Raw genomic sequence first — 21,387 nt, 5'->3', positions numbered from 1 at the left:
TTTTCTAATGGAAAGAGGCATGAATGGGTCAGAGTTTTGTTTTGTTTTGTTTTAATGTAGAGCAGAACAAGATTATTTATTACTATTATTTGCTATGTAGTAGTAGTGGTGGTAGTGCTTTTTTATTTCACAGGGTTTTTTTTTTCTTATGGCACTAGGGATTAAACTTGGGGCCTCATGCATGCTAGGCCAGTGTTCTACCACTGAGCTGTCTCCCCAGCAGGGCCAGAGTTTTGAGGAAGGAAGAATTTTGAAATAGTTCTCAAATGAATGAGTGAAAGAATTCCCACATTAAGAAGTCATATATTGGGGCTGGGGATGTGGCTCAAGCAGTAGCGCGCTCGCCTGGCATGCGTGCGGCCCGGGTTTGATCCTCAGCACCACATACAAACAAAGATTCTGTGTCCGCCAAAAACTAAAAAAAAAAAAAGTCATATATTTATAGTGGTACCATTCTGTGTAATTTCTCTTTAGCACCACTTGGCACCCTGGGTGTATAAACATGGAGAAGATGGACAGCTGGATTGATCCCATTCTGCCTTCTACTCTGTGTACATGTTCAGCTCTGTTCTTAAATTGTAAGGCTGGGAGTACCTTTATATTCCTTGTGTCACCTGCATTTTTAAATACTGTAGGAAAAGCTATCAATCAGACAGACAAGACTTGGGTTCATATCCCATCGCTGCTGCTTAATACCTCTGGATTCTTGAGGTAATAATTTTATCCCTTTAAAATTGTTTTCAGGGCTGAGGATGTGGCTCAAGTGGTAGCTTGCCTGGCATGCGTGCGGCCCGGGTTCGATCCTCAGCACCACATACAAACAAAGATGTTGTGTCCGCCAAAAAATGAAAAAAATAAATAAATATTGAAATTCTCTCTCTCTCTCTCTCTCTCTCTCTCTTAAAAAAAACATATTCTTTAAAAAAATAAATTAAATAAAATAAAAATAAAAACTGTTTCCACATTTGTAAATAAATGTAATATCTACTTTGAAGAGTTGTATAAGGATCAAATAATGTAATTAAGCTCCTGGCATGTAACAGTAACTCAAAAAATAGATTCCCTTTCCTCTTTTACACCCATTTCAAAGGTCACTTTAAGTGTTATCAATTCTTCGGCAAGATGGGTCAAAGTCAGAGTGGTGGTCATGGTCCTGGAGGTGGCAAGAACGATGACAAGGATAAGAAAAAAAAATATGAACCTCCTGTACCAACCAGAGTGGGGAAAAAGAAGAAGAAAACAAAGGGACCAGATGCTGCCAGCAAACTCCCACCGGTGACACCTCACACTCGGTGTTGCTTGAAATTACTGAAGTTAGAAAGAATTAAAGATTATCTTCTCATGGAAGAAGAATTCTTTAGAAATCAAGAACAAATGAAACCATTAGAAGAAAAGCAAGAGGAGGAAAGATCAAAGGTGGATGATCTGAGGGGGACCCCAATGTCAGTAGGAACTTTGGAAGAGATCATTGATGACAATCACGCCATCGTGTCCACATCTGTGGGCTCAGAACACTATGTCAGCATCCTTTCATTTGTGGACAAGGATCTGTTGGAACCAGGCTGCTCAGTAAAGCTCAACCACAAAGTGCATGCCATGATAGGAGTGCTGATGGATGACACAGATCCCTTGGTCACAGTGATGAAGGTGGAAAAGGCCCTCCTGGAGACCTATGAAGATATTAGGGGGTTGGACAACCGAATCCAGGAAATTAAGGAATCTGTGGTGCCGCAGTCTGGCTGGGCACAAAATCACGAGCCACCACACAGCTTGTAGATTCAAACAGCAACTCTTTATTCCAGAACTCACACCAGCCGTCTACAATCATGTTCTGGGGAAATCCACGTTCTCTGCCCAAATCCACCCCCACTGGGCTTCTGTCTCCCAAAAAATACTGTCTGAATCCCGTGAGAACTCAAGGGGAACTCAGGCAGCAGGATACGCCCTATTCCCAGCAGGAATAACCTTAAACCTGGAACGCCCTAAACCCGGATTATCCTAAACCGGGAACACCCTAAACCCGGATCCGCCCTGGTCCTTGAGCAAGGTCACCTTAGATGCAATGTCACTGCAAAATGTCTTATTTCCACGAGTCCTTCCACTAAGCAACATGGGGTACGCTGGCAAGGAAATTGTCATACCTACTTGGCTAATGGCTCCCAGCACTGTGGAGCTTCCTCTCACCCACCCTGAATATTATGAAGAGATGGGTATAAAGCCCCCGAAGGGGGTCATTCTCTATGGTCCACCTGGCACAGGTAAAACCTTGTTAGCCAAAGCCGTAGCAAACCAAACCTCGGCCACTTTCTTAAGAGTGGTTAGCTCTGAACTTATTCAGAAGTAACTAGGTGAGGGTCCCAAACTCGTGCGGGAATTGTTTCGAGTTGCTGAAGAACATGCACCATCCATTGTGTTCATTGATGAAATCGATGCCATTGGGACCAAAAGATAGGATTCAAATTCTGGAGGTGAAAGAGAGATTCAGCAGACAATGTTGGAATTGTTGAACCAGTTGGATGGATTTGATTCAAGAGGAGACAAGTTATCATGGCCACAAACCAAACAGAAACTCTGGATCCAGCACTTATCAGACCAGGTCGCATTGACAGAAAGATTGAGTTCCCCCTGCCTGATGAAAAGACTAAGAAGCGCATCTTTCAGATTCACACAAGCCGGATGACACTGGCTGATGACGTGACACTGGCCGATGACGTAACCCTGGACAATTGAATTATGGCAAAGGACGACCTCTCTGGTGCTGACATCAAGGCAATCTGTACAGAAGCTGGTCTGATGGCCTTGAGAGAACGTAGAATGAAAGTAACAAATGAAGACTCAAAAAATCTAAAGAAAATGTTCTTTATAAAAAATAAGAAGGCACCCCTGAGGGCCTCTATCTCTAGTGAACCATAGTTGCCTTCAGGAGTTTTCTTGAACCCTGAGAGGGTTGAGTTTGGGGAAGTTGCCCAGAAGAATCCATGTTCTTGTTGACTTTTATTAGCAAAACATCCTGTGTATCTTCTGGAGTACGACGTATAGGATGCCCATTGGGCACCTTCTCTTGGTCACTGTGCTGCTCTTGCTTCCGAATAAAGCGTGCTCTTTCACAGACAAAATAAATAAATAAAATGTTATCAATTCTTCAAAATTAAGAAAGCCTGGCATGGTGGCACATGCCTATAATCCCAGCAACTTGGGAGGTTGAGGCAGAAGGATTACAAGTTCAAGGCCAGTCTCAGCAATTTAGTAGGGCCTAAAATTAGCAAGACCCTGTCTCAAAATAAAAAATACAAAGGGCTAGAGATGTGGTTCAGTAGTAAAGCATCCCTGAGTTCAATCCCCAGTATCAAAAAAAAAGAGGGCGAGAGAAAATCATCATTTTCTACCTCATACCTAATGCCTATTAATATTTTTATTAGTGTGCATAACAGTGTACATCACAATTATGCATCTGTTTTGCCCAATAGAGTGCCAAATTTCTCGTTGTATATTAGCCTTTAGTGCAACATTTAGCATCCAAATACTCATTTAAATGTTTATTAAACAAATTATGGCCCTTTTTAGTCATCAGTAATAATTGCAAACTGTCAAATTGAAAGCTTTAAAAATTGACATTTAATATATCTTCATTCCCTCCCCTTTAAAAAAATATTGCACTCTGATAACTAATACTTTTTGGGGGGGGGGGGTAGTTGTAAATGGACATGATACTTTTATTTTGTTTATTTAGTTTTACATTGTGCTAGGGATCAAACCCAGGGCTCACACAGGCTAGGCAAGCACTCTACCACTGAACTACAACCCCAGCCCCAACTAATACCATTTTTGCTGGACAAAGCACATAGCTCTCCTACACCCAAGAACAATTCCAAAGAACTGTCTGAAAGCAGCCAATAGGAAGTCATGTCTGGAATGTTTGTCTAGAATAGAACTGCTCCTAAACCTCAGGACATAGTAGTCATAGCCACAGCAACCTCTAGCTTATTAAGCCTCTAAGGAATAATATATATTTGTAGAATAGAAGACATTTGTTTCAGGCTGAAGGTGTAGCTCAGTGGTAGAGAGTTTGCCTTCCATGCATGAGGCCCTGAGTTCAATCCCAGGACCACACACAAAGAAAGAAAGAAAGAGAGAGAGAGAGAGAGAGAGAAAGAGAAAGAAAAGACATCTATATCTGCTGTCCCCTTATTCAATGTTTCTACCAATAACATCTCTCAGGGATCATAGTCATTTCAGTTAGTATTTAACCAGAATTAGTCAACCACTCTTTACTAAGTTCCTAGAATGTACAAGGCCCCATACTTGCCTGAATGTTGGACTGACTCCCATTATCCTAGATAACTTGCTTCTATGGCAGTGTATGTGGCTCAACAAAAGAAAACAAACCCTGCAGTCAGCCAGGTTTCTTAAAAGTGAAGTCACAGTATAATTATCATTCTTTTATGGTATGTTTATGTTCCCGGATACTAACTCATATGTTCTTTGTGATTTCTCGGAAGATTTCAGGGACATTTCAGCATCTCAAGTGCCCCTTAGGCAATCTACTTCTTAAAGAGTTCCAACAAATTGCATATTTTTATATGTGTGTCACTCTTTTTGGTTCATACTTAACTGTTTTGAAATTTTCTTAAGAATACCTTTTTACGTGTTTTTCTTATACACCTATGTAGTTAAATTTTATAGTCAGCATGACTTAAAAAAAAAAAAAAAGAAAGAAAAAGAAACAAAGTCTGTTATTTTTTTCCTTAAAATAAAATTACTTTTCAGGTTCATACATTTCTCATCAATAGTGGTGCTCTTTAAGTTAAACTTTTTTTTTTCTTTTTTTTTAAGCTGGAGGGTGTAACTCAGTGGTAGAGCACATTCCTAGTATATGTGAGACTCTGGGTTTAATCCCAAGTACCAAAAAAATTTTAAATAAATAATATTTTTTTTCAACTTAATGGATATAAGTTCATATTTTATTTTTATTTACTTATAGTACTGAAGATCGAACCCAGGGTTCAATTGAACTCACTCCACCACTGAGCTACACATCCCCCACTCCTTTTTATTTTTTATTTTGAGACAGGGTCTTGCTAAATTGCCAAGGCTGTCCTTGAACTAGTGATCCTCCTGCCTCAGGCTCCCAAGTTGCTGGGATTACAGGATATGTCACCACACCCATTATAAATGAGTATTTTAAAGAAAGTTGTGAAAACCTAAAGCACACATACATAGTGTAAGTTATATTTTCCCTATGAAGTTTTAGAATGCTTAGTTTTTACATATAAGAATATGTGAATTCACATCTGAGAAAATTTAGGGAATTAAAATATTTTAACTTTGTATAACTTCTTTCTCCCAAATGGTTTAAAATGCTTTCAAATCAATTATGTTATAGCACCCTACTCAGGGAACAGGGGGATTGCAAGTTTGAAGCCAGTCTAAGCAACTTAGCAAGGCCCTGAGCAAGTTAGTGAGACCCTTTCAAAAAATAAAAAGAACTAGAAATGTGGCTCAGTGGTTAAACATCTCTGGATTTTAAAAAAAAAAAAATTTACTACTGTGGAAAATGAAGACTGTTTAAATCAAATGGCGGTGGCAGGGGTGATTTTTCTTTTTGATTAATTGCTATAATACTGTCTTGCTGGTAGCTGAAGGAGTTTCATATTTTCTTTAGATGTCATTAAGCACTACAGCTAGCTCTTGCTATATGAATTCTACCATTTTGCTAGCACTGATGTGGCTCTTGGGTCCCTACTTCATTAAAACTCTTAACTCCATTCATATTAATTTTTGTTACAAATCTTATAAAGGGGACGCTTTTAGGTATTTAGATCCACATTCTATTTAAGGCCCTAATATTTGGTTTTCATACACTGTCCAAGCCCATGATGGCCGCCATCTTGTATTGCTGTCACTCAAAGACTGGTGGCCCCTTTTTCCCAACATGGGCAATAAAAAAAAATCCTGTGATGGTCTTGTATGCATTTCACAGAAGTGGCAACTCACTCTCAATTGTCCATTGTGTCATATGTTAACTCTCCTCAGATTTTAATTGCACCGAAGACACTTTCAGATTGTATTCCATAGACCATGGAACTTATACAGAACTTAGTAGAACTAGGTCAAAATTGTTTTGGTTTCTATAAGTATTTTGGCTTCTTCTTTAATTGTTTCATCATTTATAAAATTACAAATACCTTTGTTGTATCTTGTAAGTAAAAGTCTGTCTTATATGAAGCAATATAATATCTCATCATAAAAATATTTTCTCTGCATATATATACCCTTTTAATTTTTATATCACATTTTCACATCTATAATGGGTCATAGAGACCTGTCATTTTTAGTTGTTTTTTAAAAAATGAAATGTATATTTTTCCAACTTCATTTTAGAAGTTTGCAGTACATTTTCTTGTAACTTGAAGTATACTTCTCTAGAGCCAGGCACAGTGGCACACACCTTTAATCCCAGCAATTTGGGAGGCTAACGCAGGAGGAGCACAAGTTTGAGGCCAGCCTCAACAGCTTAACAAAGCCCTAAGTAACTTAATGAGGCCCTATCTCAAAATAAAAATTTTGAAAAAAGGACTGGCATTGTAGATCAGTAGTAAAGCACCCCTGGGTTTAATCCCCGATTAAAAAAAAAAAAAAAACCGGGGGGAGGGCGATATTACTTCTGCTTTTTATCAGTAAAGAACAAGTAAATGACCTCTTGCTAACCCTGTTTTATGACTCTTAGAATAGTAGCAGCTTATAACTAACCAAACAATTCTAGGGCATAAGGACACACAAACATATGCACATGCACACAGACCTTCAAAACTCTGAGATAAGTGTCTGGAAATGTGTAGTGGTCAGGAAAAAAACACCAGCAACCTGAGATAATCATGGTCATAATTGTCAGGGATCATATTGGCAGTATTTTGGTATAAACTTACCAGTCATTGATCCTGTATCAAGAAGCTATGACTAAGAGGAAAATGCTAGGAATACAACATGGATACGGCATAGGCCAGCCACACTCTGCCGACTAGTACTCAAAGTGGAGGGCAGAGGTTAGAGACTGAAGTTGATGCTAAAAATTAACAAAATATGCATCAAAATCTATCAGATTATATTAAAACTATATAGCATGAATACTGTTATAGATGAATACTGTTTTAGAAGGAAAAACAGTATACTTGGTCAAAAAGCCAGGCATTATGGGGACATGATTGCCAGAAGGCAAAGATGGGCATCTAGTCAGAAATCCAAGGTATTTGGTAATGAGATGAGGTCAAGGGTCTAGGCAAAAGAGCAGAACAGAATCCAGTTCCCACACTCTGTTCTAAGTCAACAGTGGCAGTAGATTTCAGCTCAGGAGTCTACTTCAGTTTATTAACACTGGCTTCCTCTACCTGCATCACTGTTGAGGTGGACCTTAAGATCATATCCAGACTCAGGAAAGAATGTTTCACGTGGTTAGTTATGTCCCCAAGGCTATGACTGCACTGTTGTCTCTGTTTGCTATCACTTGTAAACACTGGAGCTCTCACTAAGCCTTCAGTCAGAAAGGTATAGTTCCCAAAGTGGTTGTCATCTCATCTCAGATGCATTAGAACACCGAGTAGCTAGACCTTGTCCTGTTCTGCCTTCGCCAGGACTTCTTTCTTTATTCTGTTCTGGACCCAAACTTTTAATGCTAGGAAACAATCTAAGGAGAAGAATCAGGATGATGAAAGAATTCTTTTCAGTCATAAGAGAGATGAATGAACTGGAGATGTTTAGAGAAGATAAGGCTTAAAGAAAGATAAGAAATTCAAAAGAAGCAATAACACTTGTTACGCATGTCTCCAAAGACTGGGATTAAAACTGAAGGAGACACCTTTCGTGTTGTTTTGTTTTGCTTTGTTTTCAGTTTGGGTCTTGATTCGTTTTTTTGTAATTTAGTAAGGAAATGCTACATTGATGGCTAATTTGGCTGATTTTTCAAACCTGAGGTCTGTGGCTATATGGTCTGAAGAGATGTGTTATTTTTTTAAATTGACATATAGTGTACACATTTATGAGGTATAGTATGTATAATTCAATACATGTATACAGTATACACAGAGAAGATTTTTAAGGTGTGTATAGAAGTTAGGTTAAATGACTTGAAGATCCCTTCCAGACTTGAATTATGTGTATCGAAGGCTTTGATAGAAGGCAACTGCATTGTTGTATAAATGATAGCTTTGAACCCAGAAAGACCTGCATTTGAATGCTAGTTTCACTTCTTAGTAGCTAAATGAACTTGGCTAAATTTCTGAGCCCTCTAAGACTGTTTCCTCATCTACAAAATTGAAATAATATCCATCTCTTGGCATTTGAGTGAAAATTAAGTTATTTCATAAAATACTTAACACGAAGACATTGTAAAAACTCAGTGAGTGTTAATTCCTGTCTCCTGTCTTCCTCCCTCCAGACCTAAATCATTATACACTTCCCCTGAAGTGAAGAGACAATAGTAAGTGAGATTAGCCCATAAATGAGATCCAGCATTTAGATGAGGAGCTGTGGAAAAAAGCGGTTTGCACTTGCACATATTGATACCATTCTCTGAGTGTTGCCTTAAAAAATGTTGTTTGCTTTGATAAATATATATATTTAAGACTATGAGATGGATGGCTTTGAATAAAATACACATTTTACCATGGAGCACACCTGTAATTTCAGCTACTCTAGAGGCTGAAGCAGTAGGATACCAAGTTAAAGGCCAACCTGGACAATTTATCCAGACCCTTTCTCAAAAATGGGCAGGGAATATGGCGCCCTGAGGTTCAATCCCAGTACTACAAAAATAAAAATAAAAAAATAAATAGATAAGCTTTTGTCGTTGTTGTTGTGCTGGGGATTGAACCCAGTGTCTCACCCATGATAGGTAAGAGCTCTACCACTGAGCTACATTCCCAACCCTTACCTATTTTTAAAATTGGGGGGATTTTTTTTTTCCTGTTGTTTTGGTTTTAGATCTTGGGACTAAACCCAGGGGCACTTTATAACAGCACTACATCCCCAGTCCTTTTTATTTTGAGATAGCTAATTTACTGAGGGCCTTGCTAAATTTCCAAGGCTGGCCTTGAACTTGGGATCCTTCTGTCTCAGCCTCCCCAGTTGCTAAGATTACAGGCATGTACCCCATTTTTGTAATGTTAACCTGTTCAGAATCCCTCCTGAGCCCTGCTCAGTGGTGCATGCCTATAGTCCTCTCAACTCAGGAGGATGAGGCAGGAGATTCAAAACCTTAAAGCCAGCTTCTGCATAAATTTAGCAAAGCCCTCAGCAATGTAGCAAGACCCTGTCTCAAAATAAAAAGTAAAAAGGGCTAGGGGTGTGGCTCACTGGTTAAACTCCCATGGGTTCAAACCCTGGTTTTAAAAAGAAAAATCCATTTAATATACTTAACCTACCAAAAATCATAGCTTAACTTAATCTACCTTAAATGTGTTTAGAACGCTTATATCAGCATACTCTTTGAGTAAAATTATGTAACAGGAAGCCTGTTATATATTAATGTGTCAAATATCGCATGTCATACTGAAAGTAAAATAACAGAATGGTTGTATGGGGACTCACCACTGACACATTTTTTAATACATTGGGCCTGAAGAATGTATTGTCATGGCAGTTCCTGGTTGAATGGCACCTGGGGCTCACTGCCATAGCCCAGCATCACAAAAGAGTATTGGACCATATATCACTAGCCTAAGAAAAGATCAAAATTCAGAATTCAAAAATACAAAGTCCAGTTTCTACTGAATGCATACCTTTTCCATTACCATTAAGTCAGAAAATCCTGTTGTAAATTCGGGGCTGTCCGTAAATGAAAGACCACTGGATAGTTTAAATGGATGGACTATCTGGTATGTGAATTCTGTCTCAATAATGTTTTTTGGGTTTTGTTTTTGTTTTTTTTATTGAGGATTGAACCCAGGGTCACTTTACCAGTGAGCTACATCCCCAACACTTTTTATTTTTTATTTTCAAACAGGGTCTCACTAAGTTGCTAAGGGCTTCACTGAGTTATTGAGGCTGGCCTAGTACTTGCAATCTTCCTGTCTCAGCCTCCTGAGTGACTGGGATCATAGGCATGCACCACGGTTCCCAGCTCAATAAAGCATTTTTGAAATTTTAATTGATAAAATTATAATAATTGTTGAAGTGAGTGAGTGATAGAAACTGGGCATTTAATATTGTTATGCTCTCTTATTGTCATGTATGTAAGAAATAAATAAAAGAAAGGAAAAAAAATATTGCTATGCTCTCCACATTCCGTGTCTTTGAAATTTCCATAATAAACCAGACGTGGTGGCACACACCTATAATCCCAGTCTCAGAAGGCTGAAATAGGAGGATCATGGGCTGGTGATATACTCTGTTGGTAGATTGCTTGCCTCTCAAAAAAAAAAAAAAAAGGAGGATCACAAGTTCAAAGTCTTGACAATTTAGCAAGGTTCTGACTAAAAATAAAAAATAAAAAGAAATTACTGGAGATGTGATTCAGTGGAAGGGCACCTTGGGTTTAATTCCCAATACCAAAAGGAAAAAAAACAAGAAAATTTGCATAATGAAATACTTTTTTAAGATAACCTTTTAGATGAAGTTTATCCAAAATGTGTGTGTACTTGGCTTAAAACAAGATTCGTTTTACCTTGTGTTTCTGTAAGCAAGAGATATTAGAATTTTCTGACTTATTTGTTATGATGCGTTGTTATCCCTACATAAAAGCACTTCCATGTAACCTCCAGTGGAGCACATAGTTCGCATTATACTTGTCAGAGCTATTTTCATCAAGAAATGCTATCTATGTGTCCCCTTGCCAACATCTTTGCAGAGTTTACAACTTTGAGCAATTTATTGGCATCAACTATGCAATAGTGTTAAACAGCTGCTCTGCAGTTGAGCTGTTTTAATATGCCACCACTCTCTTCAAATAGTTAATATTGAATGACCAAGATATGTGCTTTGGAATTCAAGAAAGCAGTTTATCTCTCTCACAGAGACTGTACAGTAACCATCATCATCATCATCATAAGAATGTCCTTTCCTTTAACTCTTCCATTTTGAAAATGAATTATGTCTGCAATATAACTTCTGTACTTTTGTTTTACTTTTATTCTGGGTTTCCATTGTACAATCAGACACACTTCTTCATTTGTTAATATTAATGCATGATTTATTCATTCTTATAGTTATGATCATTTTGTGTGTGTGATATACTAGAATTACAACATATATTATTAACTTTTTTTAAAAAAACTGGGGATTAAACCCAAAACTTTGCACATACAAAGCAAATGCTGAACCACTGAGCTAAATGCCCAGCCCTATTATCTTTTAAAATTAGTATATAGGTTGGTAGAGTATTTATTTGCCTAGCATGTGCAAGGAATTGGGTTCAATCCTCAGCACTACAAAAAAAATAGTATAAAAGCATATCTGAGTTAACTAATGATTATTATAATGATATTATAAATCAGGCTGTGTTATAGAATAATATCTAAAGATCTCAAGCAAGTGGTAAAGGAAAAGAAGACTGAAGCAAGGCACATTTGCAATATTTGAATTTTTACACTGAACAAGTAGTGCTTCTACAATTTTAAAATATTTGAGTTCTTAAAAATGTTTTTGGAAATGACTTTCTAAAATGGTGAGGCATCTGTCAGAATAGGCTAGGATGGGCCAGAATTAAGGGACTCCAGATAGGGGTGTTCCAATCTCATGTGGATTAGAACCCTCCACATTTGTCATTTGAGGGAGAGAATCTGCTTTCTTCCTAAAGTTCCTAGAGTGAAGCCCCTAGACAGATTGTCTTGTACACTATATTTAGAGAGACTGTACTTAACTGTGTCATTCAGATGAATGGCCTATGGCAGAAGAAAAAAAAAAAAACATGTTATCAGATTCTTCATTCATAAAGTGAACACAACTAAATACTAGAAGAAAATTGATAGTACAAAAGAAAAAGAAAATCAAAATACATAGAAACTGACCCCCCTTACCCACAGGGCGAAAATGTCTGGAGCAGAAAATATCTTACAAACTATTGTAATTTCTTAAAAAAGATTTGAGAAAGTAATATTTCTATAAGAATCGGTGAACAACATTTATGATTTTTTTAAATGGCTAAAATCAAAGACACAAAGTTTTTATAAGTAAAAATTCCATTAGAGCCGGCTTGGTGGTGCACACCTACAACCCCAGCAACTAGGGAGGCTGAGGCAGAAGAATCACAAGTTCAAAGTCAACCTTAGTATCTCAGGGAGCCCTAAGCAAATTAGAAAGACCCTGTCTTAAAATAGAAATAAATAAATTAAGAGGGCTGGGGATGTAACTCAGTGGTTCCCCTGGGTTTACTCCTCAGTAGCATGTGTGTGTGTGTGTGTGTGTATCTCCATTAGAATGATATCATAAAAGTCAAGGAATCCACACCAATTCAGTTGTGCATACCTGAAATCCCAGTGACTTAGGAGACTGAGACAGAAGGATCTCAAGTTTGAGGCCAACCTCTGCAAATTAGCAAGGCCTTCAGCAAGAGCATGTATCAAAAAAAATTTTTTTTAAAGGGGGATGGAGTGGAGTGAATGGTGATAGAGCACAGTGGTAAATCACCACTAGGTTCAATCCTCATTACAAAAAAAGAAAGAAAGACTAGTAGTCAGGGAACCCTCCTAAACTTAGAAAAGTGTAAAAAGATGGAAATAAATATGAAAAAGTAAATTAAATAGAAGATAGCAAAACAAAAGAAAGTACAAGGAAGTAAGATTCAGATGCATCATAGTTCTCAGAAATTTATTTTAGAAGACAAACAGGTAATACTGTCAAAGCACAATATTTTCCATAATACTTTCAGAAATTCATAAAGTGTATGTTATTCAATAACACAGTTTGTAAGAAATAATAGAACTTGCCAAGATGTACAAAATTATTTTTTTCAGAATAATGACTGCACATTAATCTTTAAAACAGTCAGTAGAAAATTGATCCCATTAAACAGTGTGATTAAGAAGCTAGGCAGGTACCAAAAAAAAAAAAAAGAAGAAGCAGCAGCAGCAGCTAAATGATCTTAGGTAATAAAAAAAAAAAATGATTGTTTTTATCAATGAAAAAAGAACAAGGCAGAAACTCCAAGCAGAAGAAAATGTCTATAATAAAGTCAAGGTGTAAATAGGAACCTAAATAAATGCCATGATTTTAAGCAATTGATGAATATAAGAAAAAGAATCCAGTTGAACTTGACATTCTTCTTTGAACATCATAGGTTCTGCATCTAATCACATACTGCTCTGCAATAAATGGTATTTACAAATCATTAGACACTTCTACAAATACATATATAGACCAATCAGCAAACAACAGACATAGAAGGGAAAAAGCAGAATCAAAGGGAAATGAGGCCAGGTGCAGTGGCTCACTCCTGTAATCCTAGCAGCTTGAATCACAGGTTCAAAGCCAGCCTCAGCAACTCGGCAAGGCCCTAAGCAACTTAGCAAGACCCTGTCTCAAATAAAAAAGGTCAGGGGATGTGGCTCAGTGGTTAAGTTCCCCAGGATTCAATCCCCAGTACCAAAAAAGAGAGAGTGTGTAAGACAGAAGACAAGGAAAGGTAGGGAAATGCAATACAAAACTCAAGTTTAAACAGTAAGACCAGAATCATAAATAGAAGAGGGAGCCAGCAACCAGTAGACAGACCAAAGGATAAAAACAAAGCAGGTTAGGAACAATCCAGAAAACTGTCAAGATGACTTCATCTTACCAAAAGATTCTGTTTTATAGGACAAATACATTTTCTAATTCTGGCGTATTGTGTTGTTTACTATTGTTTGTTTTCTCAGTTTATGATTGGCATCTTGTGAATAATGATGATTTCATTGTAATAGTAACATTAAGTAGGGAAAGACAATTTATGCCCAAAACATAGATAAAACATATTTAAATACTTCCATGGCTAAGATGACCCAACATTGTAAAGAAGCCAGTTCTTCCTCGTTTTTTTTTTTTTTAATTTGGCATAATCTAATACCTATCTCCAGAAATAATCTAGAAAAATACCTCAGTCATTAAGCACTAAAACAGTGTGACGTGGTGCATGAATAGACCATTGGAACAGAGTTTAAAGTGTCTAGAAATAAATCATATACTTATGGAAGTTTAGCACATGATAAAGATAGCATCAGTAGAGAAAAAAAGTCTCTCAGTACACGATGTTGTTACAGGATAGTCATCTTGGGAGGAAATGTGTTGAATCCATACCTTTCACCATGAGCCAGGATAAATTTCAAACAGACTGAAGATCTAAATGTTTATAAAAGTGAAGGAAAAAAAGAAAACATAAAAATTAAGGAAAACATGCAGAATGTCATAAAAGAAAATCGACATGTTAAGCTACATTATAATCAGACGTTTTGCATAGCGAAAAAAAGACATAAACTAAAAAAATTGCCACTCAATGATATAGGGCTAATTTCCCTTGAATGAGCAGAATCATAGGTTCAAAGCCAGCCTCAGCAACAGCTCCTTGAAATGTATAAGAAAATGACCATTCACCCAGTAGAAAAATAGGCCAAGGAGATCAACAGAAAAGGAAATATCCTTAAATATATGTAAGGCTGCAAAATAAACATACCTAAATACTTGTCATACTGGCAGAAATCCAAAAAGGTAACACAAGCATACATTTTATCAATTAGCAAACTGAAGCTTATTGAACCAGAGGAGGCTGCCTAAGTTTACCCAGTTAATAATAGCATAAAAAATAAATGTGTCAGGGCTGGGGCTGTAGCTCAGTGGTAGAGCACTTGCCTCACACATGTGAGGCACTGGGTTCAATCCTCGGCACCACATAAAAATAAATAAATAAATAAAAGGTATTGTGTCCATTTACAATTAAAAAAAATTTTTTTAAATAATAATAGATGTCTTTGACTTCTAGCCTAATACTGAAATATTCTACTACATGTGCTTGACTCTGTGTGTTCAGTATATGATGACATTATAGGTATTAGTTAAAGTGGCATTTTCTTTGTTCAAATTTACCATTGATATAAAAGGGATCCAAACATAATAAAACTTAAAAATGTGTTCTAAATGTTATTTTGGTATCCACTCTAGCTATATGATCCTAATAGGGATTTTACAGAATCTTCTTGTTTTTAAATGTTCCTTACCTGGATTTCAGAAACCATGCTAATACTACTAATACTGTCAGATGAACAAAAATACTGCTGTGATCCTAAAACCCCAAATTGGGGTTATCCTACTCTCAATAAGGCAAAAACATGAATTTCCCTTCTAATCTCCTGACTAGCATCAGGGGTGATCTGCAGGCTGGACATGGTAGCACACACCTATAATCTCATTGACTTGGGAGGCTGAGGCAAGAGGATCACAAATTCGAGACCAGCCTCAGCAACTTAGTAATAAAAATAAAGATAAAAATGTCTCAAAAAAAGGACTGGGGATGTGGCTCAGTGGTTAAGCGCTTCTGGGTTAAATTCCTAGTACCAAACAATGGGTGATCTGCATCCTATACCTGCTCTGACGCCAGCCACAGACGAAAGCCTCCTCTAGGACACTTGGGGGCCAAAGCCCTCTGCCTCCCACACTCTCAACTCCTTCCCTTTTTCTTTTCTCATCACCATCCCCTCTCCCCTAACAAATATAACCTCTAACTAACCTCTCCTTTACTGTATTTATCTGTAAAATGCCAGTACATTGTGTTCAAGGTAATTTTTTTCCAATTATTTCATGTCAAGACAGAAAAGTTATGGCTAGTGAAAAGATGTTATTTCCGATAGAAAGTTCATTTGCAAGATGGTAGTGGGGAGGGGAGTCTCATGAAAACAAAAGGGAAACCAATGGAATAGAGAAGGGGGGAACCAAGGGGAGGAAGAAGTTGAGAGAAAGAGGGGGGGAACGAAAGTTCTTCATTTGATAGGCTGGGACCTCATCTACCCTTCCTTTCTGCTTATTTTGGTGAATAGAACAGGAGCTAAAATAAAATCTACCATAACACCAGACATGATTAACAGTGACTCAGTATATAACTTCACTGTAGAGGAAAACATAACTAATATAATCTTGGAAGGGAAAAAAGGGGGTCCCCAAAAGGCCTAAACAATAGTATATGAGTTTGGTAATTTCTGAAACTATGCATATTCTCATGTGCTTGGACCAAGCCAGCCCAGCACTGCTTCTTCCAGCTCCTCTCCTGGCCCTAAAATCTATTAAGGTTATGTGGCTTAAACTCGGCAGCTCTGTTTTAAAATACCCACTCAAGCTAGATGGTTCTAAATAGAACTAATGACAGCCAGAAAAGAAAGGCCTGTAGGAACTTGCTCTGACACAGAGCTAATGTCTATAAACAGATTAGTAGCAGAGAACAGAGTATCTTTCTATTGCCATAAGGTTTGTGTCTTGGCATGAAGATGAAATAAAATAATAGGAAAAAATTACCTAGTATATAGCCCATCACTACTCTGCAGATAAATAAGGTAAAGGAGAGTTTAGTCTGTCATCTCTCCATATATTTGTGTTTAATGAATCAGTTTAGTAATTAAGTATTGTGCTAATGTTTGTCTCAGAGGGGAAATAATGCACAGAATAGACTTGCAAGAAGGAATGGGTGAAAATTCTGATCTGAATTCGTCAACAAGTTTAGCAACAATGGGCAACTGAAGGGCTGAGGAGATGGCTCAGAAGTATAGTCCTTGCCTAGCATATGGAAAGATCTGGGTTCATTTCCCAGCACCACAAGAAAGAAAGTAACTGAAGCCATTTATCATTTGTAAAAGGATAAGGGAATAAAACAAGTAAACAAATCCTGAAGTATGTTATTAAACTTACTGTTTGAACTGGTGATTAGTAGCCAAGAAAAAATTATTTGGGGTTCTTTTTTTTTTTCTACCATCTTCATATAAGATTTCATAAAGGACTTGGTATAGTTTAAAAGGGAGCAACAAATATTAAACATCTAAATAATCTAAACAACAAATGTGTAGAAAACACACCACACCAATTACCTCACAGTCTCTGGGTGTGAGATACAGGTATCACACAGGCGGATGCTCCACAGGTGATTCCAATGTGCAGACAATGTGCAGAACCATTAGAGTATAGTTGTCATACTAAAAGTAATGTCAAATTTGTGATTGTAAGATCCGTGTGTGTGATGATTGTACATTAATATTTTGTTGTCTTTACAACTTTCCTCATTTATGTAGTATAATTACATCAAATATTTCTTCTACTTAAAGAAAAGTAAGTAAATATTTTAACATCAATCATCATTTGTCTCTTTGCCAAAATCATACTTGTCATTTTCTTGTTTTTGTATATCAACAGGAATTGGCAGCAATGAAACAGATTCTCATTAGTATGCGTAGTAAACAATCTGAAAACAACTTACTTCTTACTAAAACAGAATCAAAAAATCTGACAGAAAATGAGACATCAAAGACTTTGAAAATGCCTAAAGAACATGAAGACAATATATTTATACCCAAGCCAACACTCTTTGTAAGTACAATTAAAAATATGTATAATTTCATTTCTGATTTTCACTAAATATATTGTAGTTAAATTTTTTCTTTTCATTCATGTTGGCTTTAAACTAATTTTAATAGTTTTATGCAAGGGCCTTGAAAGATCTGAATTCATCCTTTTTTTCAGTGTGTATCTTATCTCTCTTACAGATGATACTTGGATTTTATGTTTCTAGTTAACATATTGGACTCGCCCAGAAATTATCCTAAATGTGACACTTTCTTTCCCCCGCCTCCAGGGACTAATTATAGGGGAATCAGAAATGCATTGTGTATAATGTAGTCATTTATGTAAGAATAAAAAGGCTGAAAAATAGCACCTGTTCCCTCTTATTTGTAAAATAATATATTTTGTTCTGAGTCCCTCATGAAGTATAAAAACCAATCATATTAACATAAACTGAAATGCATTGTTAGGTAGACATGTATATGCACAGAAATTAGTCAAAGAAAAAGAAATAAGTAAATTTTGTATTAAAAGAGAAATTAAGAAATATTAAATTATATACTTAAATAATAAATGGAGATAAAAAAGCAACAGAATCAAAATAGTAACATTATTAAATATTTTACTTCTATATGGCTTCCCAGTTATGCCTTCATTTCTCAGTGATTTTTACCTTCTAAACATAGAGAATCAAAGGCAGAAAGATTTTTTCTGATATTCTGATTCAGTGAGTCTCCAGAATTTTAATTTTAAAAAAATTTCCTAGATGAGCATAACAATAAGTATGGGAACTTCTGATCTAACGCATTCATTATACATGCAGATAATGCTACTCAAGATCATGATTGTGTAATTCAACCTCCTTTTTATTTTTTTAATCTCATTTTTTAATAAATGAGAGAAAGTTGCGATCTCAATCAAATAAAGAACAGCTGTACGGATCCACTCGGCAGTAATGGAGACTAAGCTGACAGGAAAGAGAAAGCAAGAAACTTCTGCTGACCAGCCTGGACACAAGGCAGCTCCAGGGATTCAGCAGCCCTGTCCCGGATCTTTTCCTCTGCAGTACATCAGCTTCTCTTTGTTTCTCTCCTGGTTTCTGCTTACTCACAGTTTCCACTTCCTCATTGCCTTGTTCATGGCCCTTGTCTTGAGACATCTTTCTGTGCATCCTTTCCATATCTGCTGTCTTGGAACCTAGCTTTTGCTGCATTTTTCAGGACGAAGAATCACATTGGCGCAGCTCCCCCTCACTGGGTGGTACTCTCTTTTGGGCAAGACCTCCTAAAATCATTAGTCAGCCAGCAGAATGACTGCCCTTACTGGTGAACAGGTTCACATGGTACCAAATTTAGCTACTTAGTGCTATTTTTTTAGGGGGACTATGGCTAGGTTTTCCTCAGAAAGTGGGCTGGAATTATGGTGACTGTTATATTGTAATCTACAGGAAGAAGGCAGACCAAATGCATAAACAATGAGAAAATAAGCTCCAATGAAAACCACAAGATAGAGTCGAATATTTAAAACTTATCACAACTCTCGCAGCCAGGTGTGGTGGTCCACACCTGCCATCCCAACAACTCTGGAGGCTGAGACAGGAAGATTCCAACTTTGAGGCCAGTCTGGGCAACTTAAGGAGACACAATATAAAAATAAAAAGTTAGAAGGCTGGGGGGGTAATTTAGTGCTAAAGCACCCCTGGGTTCAGTCCCTAGTACCAGAGGGAAAAAATTCCCTGATCCTTCTCTTTCCAAGCAGTAATAACCTACTCCTTTTGAACCTGCTTTTCCACATTTCTGACTTTAACTTGGTAACCTGATTGTGATTTCCTGAAATCCCGAGTGCAGCCAGTACATGAATAAGAGTAAGATTTCCCAGTATCTCAAGATCAGGTTATGCAGTGAGGATAAAACTTAAGAAGAGTCACTATATAAAGTGTTAATTAGGTTGTTTTCATGTTTTCTTTTTGCTTCTCTGTATTTTCTATTTTGTTTTCTGATAAAGTTTATTATTTTATAATAAGGGAACATTTTCAAAGAGGTTTATGAGTTTATCTGCTCTCATTAAAACTGAGAGGTGGGCTGGGGATATAGCTCAGTTGGTAGAGTGTTTGCCTCACATACACAAGGCCTTGGTTCAATCCCCAGCACCAAAAACAAACAAACAAACAAACAAACTGAGAGGTGATACTATAGACCTTTCAAATCAAGATTATGTACTAATGCAAAGTTATTAAGTGGACCAGGTGGTAGCACACACCTATAATCCCAGCACCTCAGGAGGCTGAGGCAGAAAGATCATGAGTTTGAGGCCAGCCTCAGCAATTAGTGAGACCCTAAGCAACTTAATGAGACCCTGTCCCAAAATATTTTTTTAAAGGGGGTGGGGGGGGCTAAGGATGTGAATCAGTGCTAAAGAGACTCTGGATTCTATCTCTAGGACCCAAAAGAATTAGTAATGAGGTTTATGTAATTAATACACTCTCAGCCTGTTTTTATCTATAAATTAGGAGGAAATTATATGAAATTCATTCTGGACTTTCTGTTCTAACATTCTGTGATTCACTTTGGACATCAATTTTTTTTTTTTTTTTTTTTTAAAGAGAGAGGAGAGGGAGGGGGAGAGAGAGAATTTTTTAATGTTTATTTTTTAGTTTTCGGCAGACACAACATCTTTGTTTGTATGTGGTGCTGAGGATCGAACCCAGGCCGCACGCATGCCAGGCGAGCACGCTACCACTTGAGCCACATCCCCAGCCCTGGACATCAATTTTATTTATTTGTTTGTTTATTTATTTATTTGCAGTGTTGGAGATTTAACCCAAGACCTCATATATACTAGACTGATATATCAGTTTTTATACTCTACTGCTTAACTATACCACCAGCTCTTTTTTTTTTTTTTTTTTTGAGACAGTCATTAAGTTGCCCAGGCTGGCCTTGAACTGGCAATCCTCCTGCCTCAGTTTCCTGAGTAGCTGTGATTATTGGCATGCCCCACCACACCTGACTATCTTTTCAATATTCTCTAGTTTCCCTGACAATACTTGTATTTTCTAAATTGTTAATAACAAGGAATTTATGATGCAAGTACTTGAAAAAAGATACAATCATTTCATAATCTTATGGTTTTGTGACTAAAATGGAAACATTTCTAATTTACTTCCGGATCCTTTGGCTAACATTTGTTGTTGGTATTTTTTTTTAATTTGTTCTTTTTAGTTATATATGACAGTAGAGTCTATTTTGACATATTTATACAAACATGGAATATATCTTATACTAATTAGGATCCCAGTCTTGTGGATGTTCATGATGTTGAGATTCACTGTGAAGTATTCATTTGGTACATAGGAGAATTATATCAGATTCTTTCCACTGTGTTGTTGGCATTTTAATTGATATTAAATTCAAAGATAGATGAATGATCTGGGCATGGAGGCTGAGGTTGGAAGATGGTGCGTTCAAAGCCAGCCTCAGCAAGTTAGCAAGGCCCTGAGTAACTCAGTAAGATCCTATTTCTAATTAAAATATTAAAAAGGGATATGGATGTGGCTCAGTGGTTAAGTGCCCCTGGGCAGTACCAAAAACAAAAAAAAAGATGGAATAATGGACGCATTTTGTTTGGGGGGCGGGGAGTGCCAGGGATTGAATCCAGGGGCACTTAACCTCTAAGCTACATCCCCAGTCATTTTTATGCTTTATTTTTGAAACAGGGTCTTTCTAAGCTCCTAAAGGCATTGCTAAATTTCTGAGGCTGTCTTTGAACTTGCAATCCTCCTGCCTCAACCTCCCAAGTCACTGGAATTATAGACATGCACCACTGCGCCCAGCAAATGCATGCATATTTATCCATTGAAAATATGAGGGAAAAGATTTGCTCCCAAGATGT

The 21,387-nt window shown here is 37.1% G+C and overlaps 1 protein-coding gene and 1 pseudogene across 3 annotated transcripts in view; both read left to right on the top strand.

Annotated features, from left to right (window-relative positions):
* Pibf1 (progesterone immunomodulatory binding factor 1) overlaps positions 1-21,387 on the top strand; it is a 232,488-nt gene that overhangs the window by 198,056 nt on the left and 13,045 nt on the right. The window contains exons 17-18 of one of the 3 annotated variants that reach the window (XM_058580979.1): positions 17,350-17,523; positions 18,398-20,039. In XM_058580979.1, coding sequence (XP_058436962.1) covers positions 17,350-17,523; positions 18,398-18,421 — 198 coding nt within the window. In that variant the 3' untranslated portion in view covers positions 18,422-20,039. Of the gene's footprint in view, positions 1-17,349; positions 17,524-17,699; positions 18,088-18,397; positions 20,040-21,387 lie in introns of those variants that run through there. The other 2 variants (XM_058580978.1, XM_046449462.2) reach the window with 2 other exon arrangements.
* Positions 1,013-3,081, top strand: LOC124095984 (26S proteasome regulatory subunit 4-like; annotated as a pseudogene).

The sequence above is a fragment of the Marmota monax genome, unplaced genomic scaffold (assembly GCF_021218885.2).
Source record: "Marmota monax isolate L192 unplaced genomic scaffold, Marmota_monax_Labrador192_F-V1.1 WCK01_AAM20220418_F8-fsc00137, whole genome shotgun sequence".
NCBI lineage: Eukaryota > Metazoa > Chordata > Mammalia > Rodentia > Sciuridae > Marmota > Marmota monax.
The sequence above is the reverse complement of the archived record's forward strand: the minus strand, read 5'-3'. Positions and strand labels throughout refer to the sequence as shown.